The 12,225-nt window shown below is 32.1% G+C and overlaps 1 protein-coding gene and 1 pseudogene across 1 annotated transcript; both read left to right on the plus strand.

Annotated features, from left to right (window-relative positions):
* The first annotated feature begins 4,657 nt into the window (after positions 1-4,657).
* LOC102597641 (2-alkenal reductase (NADP(+)-dependent)-like) overlaps positions 4,658-12,225 on the plus strand; it is a 26,447-nt pseudogene continuing 18,879 nt past the window's right edge.
* On the plus strand, positions 4,731-7,619 carry LOC102597961 (2-alkenal reductase (NADP(+)-dependent)-like). Its single transcript, XM_006349960.2, has 5 exons — positions 4,731-4,984; positions 5,601-5,781; positions 6,279-6,445; positions 6,562-6,644; positions 7,216-7,619. Exons 1-5 carry the CDS (start codon positions 4,757-4,759, stop codon positions 7,592-7,594), a joined length of 1,038 nt encoding a protein of 345 aa, XP_006350022.1. The 5' UTR covers positions 4,731-4,756; the 3' UTR covers positions 7,595-7,619.

A 12,225-nucleotide genomic window follows, 5' to 3' on the forward strand; every position in this document is an offset into this window, starting at 1 on the left:
GAAGGGAAATATATTACTTCCTATGTGCTAAAAAAATAATGATATACATTTTTATACTTAGTAGAAATTTAACTTTTGAACTTTTCGTTTTACACCTAAAGTTAGGGGGTGGAAGTTTAGTATTCAGTTCGAGATTTCCAAATTTCGAGTTCGGTAGTTAAAAATAGATTCAATTCAGTATGGTATTCAGTAATACCGTATTGAAGTTGTAGGATTTGAAAATGAATGATTACAAATCTTTCTACTTTTTGTTTGTTAAAATCATGTCCTTTTCTGACCAAGTTAAAGAAAAAGAGAAATTGGTCTCTTCTTTTGTTTAGATGATAATGTTAGTGGACCTAGCTTGAAATGTGAGACAAAATTATATGAATTGAAGTTTCATTTCGATATGTAATCCGACTGATTTGATAATATTTTCACTCTTTATTTGATTTCAAGTATGCATAAAAAACAAATGTAACGTATATTTATATCCATACAAATATCTACACATATTTTTAATTTAAGATTACAAAATTTTAAAAGTTGTCTATAACTTTCATAAATTAATATCCCATGAAACTAAGATACACAAACTAAAACTAGCGGAGTAACTTAGTACTAATTCGATTTACTTCATACATTGTTTTAGTACTAGACATATAAGCTCGTGCTCACACAAACTCAATAACATAGATAGTAGTTCAATCAAATTGTTGATATCGAGCCATTTTTAGTCCAAAATGTGACTTTTGCATGGTTTAATGGCATGTGTTGAAGTCGTAATTTTTCCATTTTCGTTACTCAGGTATGACAAAATTCATAAAGGTAGCACAAGTGAAGATGAAACTGGATCACCATTAGAAAATGCAGCTACCAAGTATGTTATACTTGAAGAAATGGAAGATCAAGACCATGGTCCTTGAAGTATTACATATGACATTCCAACTACGTTGCGCTCTGATGGTGTTTTGTATTTGCAACGTAAGGAATGGGACGAACAAATGCGTAGATTTTCTAGCAAATGAAGGTCAAGTCGTATACATGGAGAAGATTTGTTAATCAAGGAAGTTGAGTTTTTTCACCTAGTAAACTTTAAGACATGTTGCTTATAGAAGGGAAATATATTACTCCCTATGTGCTAAAAAAATAATGATATACATTTTTATACTTGTAGAAATTTAACTTTTAAACTTCTCGTTTTACCCAAAGTTAGGGGTGGAAGTTTGGTATTCAGTTCGAGATTTCCAAATTTCGAGTTCGATAGTTAAAAATAGATTCGATTCAGTATGGTATTCAGTAATACTGTATTGAAGTTGTAGTCTATTGTATAACAAAGTTAAGACGTTCACCCACGCGACTAAAGTTCTATCCTAGCTAGAACCTTTTTTTTTAGCTTATAATATTAATGTACTCCTACACTTGAATCTGAAGTGTAAGATTGGACGTTACAATATACAGCTTGAACTCCTTTATTTTGACTATTTTTTAATATTATTTTTCTAGAGATATTGTAGGATTTGAAATGAATGATCACAAATCTTTCTACTTTTTGTTTGTTAAAATCATGTCCTTTTCTAACCAAGTTAAAGAAAAAGAGAATTTGGTCTCTTCTTTTGTTTAGATGATAATGTTAGTGGACCTAGCTTGAAATGTGAGACAAAATTATATAAATTGAAGTTTGATTTCGATATGTAATCCGACTGATTTGATGTTATATTTATTCTTTATTTGATTTCGAGTATGCATAAAAAATAAATGTAACGTATATTTATATCCACACAAATAGCTACTCATATTTTTAGTTTAAGATTACAATATTTTAAAAGTTGTCTATACTTTGATAAATTAATATCCCATGAAACTAAGATACACAAACTAAACCTAGCGGAGTAACTTAGTACTATTTCTGCTTGCTTCATACATTGTTTTAGTACTAGACAAATAAGTTCGTGCTAACACAGACTCAATAACATAGATAGAATTTGGAAAGACAAATGATTATTATTAATTTATGACTTTTACGATAATTTTTTTTCTATTCTAATTTATGTGATACTGAATAATTTTCGTGTGTATTAGCCCATGGATCTGACGCCTCGAAGCACCTAAAAACATTTTTTGAAAAATCTTTATGAGGACCTCTGTAATGAGTTGTGAACCAATACTTATACTCACATTATTTTTTAACGCTTATTCCGCATTTACTTACCCTTTTTAGGAATTACGTAAATTCTTCAATTTTTGTGTATTAGCCTATGGATCTAGCGCATTGGAGCACCCAATTTTTTTTTTTGAAGAAACTTTATGAGGAATTCTGTAATGAGTTGGAGATCACCACGTATAATCACACCATTTTTAATGACTATTTCCGCATTTATAGACTCTTTTTTAGAAATTACGCAAATTTCTCAATTGTTTGTGTGTAATAGCCCATTAATCTGGCGACTCGGAGCACCCAAATTGTTTTATGAAAAAACTTTATGAGAACCTCCGTAATGAGTAAGGGAACCACTACATATACTCACACCATTTTTAACGGCTATTTTCGCATTTACATGCCCTTTTTTATGAATTATGCAAATTCCTTGATTTTTCGTGTGTATTAACCCCTGAATCTGGCGCCTTAGAACACCCGAATTTTTTTTTTGAAAAAACTTTATGAGGACCTCCGTAATGAGTTAGGGAACCACCACATATATGCATACCATTTTTTAACGCCTATTTCCGCATTTACATGCCTTTTTTTTTTTTTTAGAAATTACGCAAATTACTCATCTTTTCGTGTGTAACCCATGAATATTTTGGTGATATGACTTTCAGACGACATTTTTGCGAAACCCTTTATGGAACCCTTCAAAGGGAGTTGGGGGAGCAATACGTACAATCTTACCATTTTTAGAGTGATTTATGAGCATTAAGGAGTCATTTTATTTTCTCAATTTTTCATGTGTGTTAGCTGATTAATATTTTGGTGATATGACTTACAGATGAATATATTACGAAACCTTTATGGAATTCTTTGTAGGGAGTTGGGAAAGCATTACGTACAGTCTCACTATTTTTAGAGTGAACTTTGGGCATTTAGAGGCCAATTTATAGTAATTATGCAATTTTCTCTATTTTTTGTGTGTTATCCCATGAATAATTTGGTGATATGACTTCCGAACGAATTTTTTACGAACCTTTATGGTACCCTCCATAGGGAGTTGGTGGAGCAGTACGTACAGTCTCACCATTTTAGAGTGATATGGCGGAGAAATAACTCCTAATATCCCAAAATATGTCAGAAAAATGACAAGGCTTCACGTATTGCTCTCCCAACTCTCTAGAATTTCGTAATGGATTTGCACAAAAATCGACCATCAGTCACATCACCAAAATATTCATGAGATAACTGTGCCAACACAAACCCAATAGCATAGATGGAATTTGGAAAGATAATTAATGTTGGGATATTTTCTTCCTGTGGTGCTCGCTGCAGCGTACAATGATGAGCTATATATGTCTCCATTCTTTTTTATTCTATTTTTCATTTATTTAAAATGATCGTTCGGTAGGTGATATAAGATATGATATATTTTAATTATATTTAAGATAAAATTTATCTCATAATTTGAGATATTTTATGAGATAATTAATTATAGTACTATGTAAAAGAATAATTTATATTTCAGCATTATAAAATATATAATTTCAGAACTAACTAATACTCCTAATTATTTATTATGTATTTTATCTTAATATTGTTATCTCTTTTTCTTTAAATCCCATATGTTTTTCCTCTTCAATTATTAGGGAGCACGTTTAAAAGGCATGCAAAACATTGTTGTAATTGGTTGGTAGAGTCGTGAGGAAACAACTAAGCAAATGGAGAAACAAAAATGCTTTCTTCGTTCCATTTTAATTAACACATTTTATTTGATACAATATTTAAAAAGGAATGAGACATAAGTACCTCCTAGACTATTATGATCAAAATCTCTGAGACACATCTTAACTAAACTAAGATCCTATTATCCGAACTGATTTTTTTTTTTGTAATTTTTTACACCTTTTTGACTTACGTAGCATCCAAACATCTCTCACATGCCTACATGGAGTCACGGAGTATGCCACGTAAATCAATGGATTAGATCAATTATATATGCTTTTATTTGAAGTTTATTCTTCTACCTTCTTGAATAATCGATTTCTACTAATACAACTAAGGATCGTTTGGTAATTGATTAGAACTTTACAAGTATTAGTATAATGGAGATATTAGTTATTAACTGTTCCACCTTCTATCACACATAAAATAAAGGCATAATACATAAATATGTCAATTAGCTTGGCTTCAAATCACATTTATGCCCTTCAACTTTGGGTGTGCACAAGTAGACACTTAAACTTATATAAAGTTGAACAAATAGACACACATGTCCTACATGGCATCCTACATGTCATTTTTTGTCCTACGTGTATTGTGCCACGTAAGACTCATGTGTCTACTTGTTCAAGTTTATACATGTTTAAGTGTCTACTTGTGCATACCCAGAGTTGAAGGGCATAAATGTGAAATGAAGCTAAGTTAAAGGACATATTTATGTATTATGCCTAAAATAAATGATACACCAATTTTTTCATAACTTAAACATACATTATTCTACAAGTTCTAAAATTACAAATCAAACGTTATATTAAGGTGTACGCCTCGTACCCCTAACTCTTCTCTCTCTCTATACATATATACACCTATTTTTACCACAACTCTTCATTCACATTAAAGCTAGAAATGGCAGAAGAAATGATGAACAACAAACAAATCATTCTAAAACATTATGTGGAAGGTTATCCTAAGGAATCTGATATGGAATTTAAGAATAGTATCATTAAATTGAGTGTTCCAGAAGGTTCTAATGTTGTTATTTTGAAGAATCTTTACTTGTCTTGTGACCCTTACATGCGTAACCGTATGAGCAAACTTGAGGGTAGCTATATTCAATCCTTCACTCCTGGTTATGTAAGTATTTCAATAATTTACTACCACACATGATTATTTAGTTGATATATATTATACGAGAGTCAAAAAAATATATTTAATGTATTTTTATAAATAGGTGTTTGGATTAATTTATTTTAACAGTTTTTGGCTTTTAATCTTCTTTTGAAACTTTTTGAAGGTGTTTGATAAAAAACATTTTTTTAAGACTGAGAAAATACAAAAATAAGTTAAAAGTCTGGGTATTCTCAACTCATGACTTTAAAGTTTTTGCTTATAAGCTACTTAAAACAAAGTCAATCTAAACAACCCTTGATCTTGGATCTGGGAAGGGTGGTGAGTATTAGCTTAATTTCTATAGTAGAGAGATTATTTTCAAAAGACTTTCAAAATCAAGTTTAAATTTTGAGAGTTGAACTTGTTGATTTTGATCTGGATTTGGATATAAAATCTTTAATTTTTTTTTATAAATATTTAAGAACAATGTTAATAGTATTATAAATCATAACAATTGAATATAAAATCTTTAAATAGTGTAGACCTTAATTGTTTCAAATTTAACATTATTGGTGTGTTCAGTATATAGTTTTTTCAGGAAAATATATAAGTGATTTTCTTACTTATTTTTTGTCCGCAGCCTATTACAGGATATGGAGTGTCTAAAGTTTTGAAATCTGGTGATTCAAATTTCCAAGAAGGTGACTTAGTTTGGGGAATGACTGGATGGGAGGAATATAGTATTGTAACAACTCCTCAAAGTATGTTTAAAATTGATCATGACAAGGATGTGCCTCTTTCCTATTATACAGGAATCCTTGGTGAGTGTTTTCGACTGGGTTAAAGTCTTACATTAATTAGTTGGGGTCTCTAACTTATATGCATTTAAAAAAAAAAAAATCGGGGTTGAGTTAGACCCCAGCATCATAATTTTACATGATATATATCTATATATGAACCCTATTTGGGATCTTGGTCCACACACTCCAGTTGGGCTTGGACTTGAAGGGAATGCTAGAGTCCCACAGTGGTACTATAACCAAAAACAGCTTTTAGCGGCAATAAATAGACACATTAATAAAGAGTGCTAAAGTCTTTACCGGCATTAGTTAAATGTCATTAATTCAATGTCGCTAAAGGCTTTAGGGGCATATACAAAGAGTGCTAATTGCCGCTAAATATACATATTTAGTGGCAATTGAGCTATTACCGCTAATTAATTGCCACTAAAGATCGTTTTTGATGTAGTATGATTGGTTGGGGAATAGACTGATAATCTGCTTATATGGACTCGGACAATAATCTTCTGCTCTTGCAGGGATGCCTGGGATGACAGCTTATGCTGGTTTTTATGAGGTTTGCTCCCCTAAGAAGGGAGAAACTGTGTTTGTTTCAGCTGCTTCTGGAGCAGTTGGTCAACTTGTTGGACAATTTGCAAAGATGTTAGGTTGTTATGTTGTTGGTAGTGCTGGAAATAAACAAAAGGTAAGTACTTCAACATTTCATTCTTGAATTTTATTAGTGGCTAATTAGTTATCTTACTCATCTTAATCATTGTTAAATAATCTAGCTATCTCATCTATTCATTATTATTATTAAAGGTTGATATGTTGAAGACCAAGTTTGGTTTTGATGAAGCGTTTAACTATAAAGAGGAGCAGAATTTAGATGCAGCTTTGAAGAGGTAAGTAATCTTTTAAATTTCCCACAAGAAAACACTTAACTAATATGGAAAAAAACAGTTTCCACGATGAAGGTGTAGGCGACGACTTCTTTTTAATTTTTTTTTTAAGCCATCACCTTAACGGTGTGTGTGTGTTGGGGGGGGGGGGGGGGCTGCTTGACCCCTACCATGTCTATAACATCCAAAAAGTTACAAAAGCAGAAGGGGACATGGACCTAACCTCTTGATAGTGAACAACGAGGATAAACTAAACAATCTACCGAAAGACTAAGATGACATAGACTTTCAACTATAAGCAAAATACATTGGTTCAACTAACAAAAAAAAATTACATTTGTCGTATCTTCTCCTTATGCTAAAGTTGCCACTTATCTAGTCGAAATAGTCCCTTCACCTCAGAAGAATTAAGTGTGGTGGATTGAACATTAAGGGCATAAATGAAAAGATAGCTAATAAAACGCTAAAGGTATGTATGAACTGATAGTATAACGGAAAAGCAATACTAGACCTTTAATTTTCAATAATATAGGAGTAAATATGACCTTTTTTTCGTTTTGGTTTATTCTATTAGGTACTTCCCTGATGGAATTGACATTTACTTTGAGAATGTTGGAGGTAAAATGCTTGATGCAGTTCTTGTGAATATGAAACTTCATGGTCGTATTGCTGTGTGTGGAATGATTTCACAATACAACCTTGACAAGACTGAAGGAGTGCACAACTTGTTTTGCCTCATCGCGAAACGAATCCGTATGGAAGGATTTCTTGTTTTTGATTACTATCATCTTTATCCTAAATATCTTGAAATGATCTTTCCACAAATAAAGGCTGGTAACATTGTGTATGTGGAAGACATAGCTGAAGGTTTTGAAAGTGCTCCTAGTGCTCTAGTTGGTCTCTTCTCTGGTCTCAATGTTGGAAAGCAAGTTGTGATGATTTCATGTGAATGAATGGATTTGGATCTTTTCCATTTTCTCTCAAGTTTTTACTTGAAAGGAAAGATATTGTGTCATGGTTAAATACTTAATGCACAAACATTTCTATCATGTATTTACTAATTCTATGTATGGTTTGAAATAATTAGTCATAAATTGATAATTTCATACTAGATTTCAAGTCAGTTATACCTAGGTACATGTATTTTTGCTACTAGGTACATTTTGAAATGCAGATACATAGGAAGAGAGGGAGCGAGAGAGGAGAAAGGAGAGATGAGAGAGGCGAGAGGCAAGCGAAAGAGTTAGTGTATCCCAGATATGTGCAAATTACACTAGATAATATGAGATATCATATACAATTCATAAACATTCTGAAATACAGATACATAAGGAGAGAGGCGAGCGAGAGAGGGAGAGAGGCGAGCAAGATAAGAGATATGAGTGAGAGAGTCAGTGTTTCCATCATATAAATTATGCTTGAATACAGTATGTCAGAAATAAATTGGACCTAATTTTAATTTATATATCCAAGATACATATATTTGGATGTGTCGCATACATGTGTTTGGGAACTAACATCTGACACAAACAATAATTTCAAAGAGGCACATAATTAGACTCTAAACTAAAGAAATTCTTATCGTTTGCCCTTGAACTTATTTAGGCAAATAAAAGGTCGGAAGAGATTTAAGATTGCGAGATTAATAATAATTTATAAAATTAAATATATAATATAGTATTAATTATCTAAATCATAAAAAAGATTTATTTTGATTAACTATGGGTGTGTTTGGTATGTGTTGACACCCAATTTTGGACCTCCACAATATAAATTAATCATCGAGCTTCCTAAATTCCAAATGATTTGAAATAATTGGCTTTATAAAATTCAAAATAATTTTCAAGTCATTTTAAGTAGTTTTGTCATTTTTATAAATTCTAAAAATAATAAATATGATATTTTATATAATTATGTGTCTAATTAGTATATTTTATGAACGTTCGAAAATTGTCTCAAAAGGATTTTAGTCTTATTTAAATATTTGGTTATTTAGTCGTTTATATTATTAAATTAATTAGTTTATAATTAAGTTAATTATTTTATTTTATTAAGATTAAGAATCTCGTTAATTAATTAATATCAATTTATCTTATTTAATTACTAGTCAAATCTATCTTAACTAACTTAAATCGACTAAGTTTTAACCCCTTTTTAACCGACCCCACCCCTATTTCTTTACAATTCACGGCAGCCCATCACATAACCCAAAAATCGGCCCATTTTCTCCTTTTCCTCCAACCTGTCCAGCAGCCCACAACAATTCCTAACAATACATACACGAACCGACCCCATCCTCCTTATTTCCCTCAACTCAACTTGTACAGCAACTAACACCAATTCCCACGACCCAGCCCAGTTGCCCCTTTAACCCGGCCCAAACCCACGTTAACAAGAACATTCAACCCCAATGTTTCATTCAATATTCACGAAGGAACCTAGAAAATCCCCCCCAACGTCCCTTTCGGTTGGTACAATCGCAGCAGGCACGCCTCTGTCCTCCTTTCCCCTTTCGGAATGAGCCAAAATCTCAAGGAAAAGGTGTTGGTCCGAATTGATGAAGGAATTCAATTTTTTGAATTTGGAATTCGTCCAAAATCTACCGGATTTCCCCCGTTTTTTTTTTAATCCAAAAAATTTCCCTTCTATATAATTGTTTTGTTATTCACTGTTGAAGGAGGCAGAGGTAATTCTCAACTAAGACTGGGATATAGAGAATTATAGTTCATAAAAAGGGATTGGGAGAAGTTAGCAAACGGAGAATGGATAGCTGAACAAAAGTATTTTCAAATAGCTTCAAAAAGAACCTGAGTTTTTTTTTTTCTTTGAATTTGGTTTCTTCTTTATCGGATCGTCGGGGTTTGCCGGAGTATTCGGAATCCCATTTCAGTGGTGAAAGTTTTTGCTCGCTGCTCCGCTCGTTGTTGTCCCGTTTGCTGCACTCAGAAAGGTAAACTCTATTTCTGCTCGTGTCATTTATTTCTTAAGTTGTAGTTTGTTCACTGCTTGAAAGTTATAAGCTATGTGAATGCTGAAATTTGAAAAAATAATCTCAATTTGCTCTTAAGTTCGAAATCAGTGGCGTTTCCTTGCTTTATTTATTTAAATTTTCTAGTTTGTTTGGTTAGACGTTCGGCAGACTCAATGTGATTTTGAGTTGCTCGCCTTTCTGTTTCCTTATCATCTCGCTGTTTATCTTGTGGGTTGGCTGTAGGTTAGTATGAATGTGAATTTTCCGAGTCTATAATGCTGATTTTTATAGTTTGTTAGACAACGGTTACTTCATTCGTTTAGCTAGCATGAATCGTGTAGGTTGAATAGTTTTATTTCTTCTCTTGTTTGGTGCTTGTTCCATCCGTGTTCAATGAAGTAAAAAATGGTTCATATATCATCTACTTACCATTTTAAAAATCTCATTCACGATAGTGATAATCGTATAGTCTCCATCACCCCTCATGTTTAGTCGATTTATCTTAGGTCCACTTCAGTCTGATTTGGTTAAAATTGTTAAGATGTTAACTTGAGTCAGTTTGCTCCGTTCCATTTTTTGCTATTCAAAGCAAGTTCGGTTGTTTGTATTTCTTCCTTATTCTCATCTTTGAATCATGCCAAGTCTTGAAAAGGGTAAGACTTATGTATCATTTGTGGTATTTTCTTTAGTTGCTATCATCGTTTGCTACCTTATCGATGCCGTGGAATATATACTCACTATTATAAGAAGCCTATGACTGGTCTCTCTCATCATGAAAACATATGTTCATCCTTTTCCTTACTATTTGAGTGCATTGAGCAGTGGAAGGGCAGTAGTCTTCTCACTATTATTTTATTATTATTATTCTTATTGTTATTATTATTTTCTTCTCATAATAAAACTATTACTTGTTCACCTAAGGCATTAACATATTAGTTTGCACGTGATCTTCTTTCCTGTTGGTTTTACTAATTTGTTTGAGTTGGTATTCTAATCCCTTAAATGCATTATTTTTGCTCAAGTCATTGAGGTTTAGATTCACTAATATATCTCTTCTCTTCTCTATTGTATATGAACTCCGCTCGGGTCCAATTTGGACTCCACTTCTCTACTTTGCATTTCGGATGGGCCATAAAGACCCCAAATCCTTCTTTCCTTTCGAGTCGGTACCCCAGCAAGCAGGGACTGATGTACAGGTCTTGGAGAAGTCCAAAACGGAATGTATACATGCTGATATACAGCAATATACCTTGATATACGCTTCAGAATATTGAATTATAGGTGGAAAATGAATCGCAAGTACTTGGGAGGCTGAAATATATTGTATACGGAGGGTATGCATGCCAATATAGACGAAAATGAGTCGAAGTGCGACCCATATACAACAATATACCTTTGCTGTATACACAGGTGTTTGGGAGCGAAAATGGGCTGAAGGAGGCCCAAAACGCAGCAATAGGCCCAAATTTGACATGCTCTTCCTTTCCCTCCTTTATTATTTTATTATATTTGACTAACGCTTTGATTATCTTATGATTTAACTTAATTAAATTCCTCAAGAATGGTCATTTCAATTTATTTTCGAATTAAAGTATATATATTTTATTACTTAGTTTTATTTTAGTCTTGTTGACATTTTATGAACCATTCCCCTTTAGTTCATTCCACCTTAAGATAAATAAAAAATGATAAAAATAATTATAGTAATAAAAAATAAGTTAAAATAAATGAGCTCTTTTTACTTAATTTAATTTTTTTTAAAAATAAATTAGTTAAAATAAATGAGTTCTTTACTTTGTTAAACTTTCAAAATTAGTCAAAGTCGTGAGTTCTTTACTTAGTTAAATTCTAAAAATAATTAGTTAAAATAAATAAATTCTTTTACTTAAGTTAAAATTTTAAAATTAGTCAAAATCATTTTGGTCAAATCGCCGGTCAACCGCGAGTTAGCGAGCATTCCAAGGGCCTAATACCTTCTCGGAATGTACATTTGAACTCGAACCCTTTTTCAATTGATTTTATCTGTTTAAGTCTTTTGAAAAATCTTGTATTTTTCTTTATTTTTTACTAAAAATCAAGTGGCGACTCTGTTCTTTTGGAAATTCGATTTCTCTTAAATCATAAGTTTAATCGATTTTTCGAAAACTAAGTCATTTTCCTTTTACATATATTTTTAAGTAAAACACTATGAAGGAAAACATTTTCCGGAAAATGTTTTGGAAAATGTTTTCCAAATTAACTCATTTTCCTCAAATTTAAGGAAAATGACTTCCCTTCAAAACTTAAGGAAAACATTTTCCAAAACTCTCTTCCAACTTCCCATTAAAAAAAAAAATTGTTGAAAAAATCAGTTTATTTGGTCCCTACCCTCAAACCAGCCCCCCAACCACCCCACAAAAAAATAATAATTTAAAGTTTGTTTTTAAATTCAATATTTTTACCCCACCCTCACCCCTACCACCACCCTCTCCCCAAAAAAATAATTAAAAGTTCTTTTTAAAAGATATTTGTAATTTCAATTTTTTTTATTTTTTTACCCCTACCCTCGCCCCCCATCAGCCCCCTATTACCCCCCACCCCTTTCAAAAAGAAAAAAAATTTAAGATTGTTTTT

Source organism: Solanum tuberosum, unplaced genomic scaffold (genome assembly GCF_000226075.1).
Source record: "Solanum tuberosum cultivar DM 1-3 516 R44 unplaced genomic scaffold, SolTub_3.0 scf00116, whole genome shotgun sequence".
Taxonomy (NCBI): domain Eukaryota; kingdom Viridiplantae; phylum Streptophyta; class Magnoliopsida; order Solanales; family Solanaceae; genus Solanum; species Solanum tuberosum.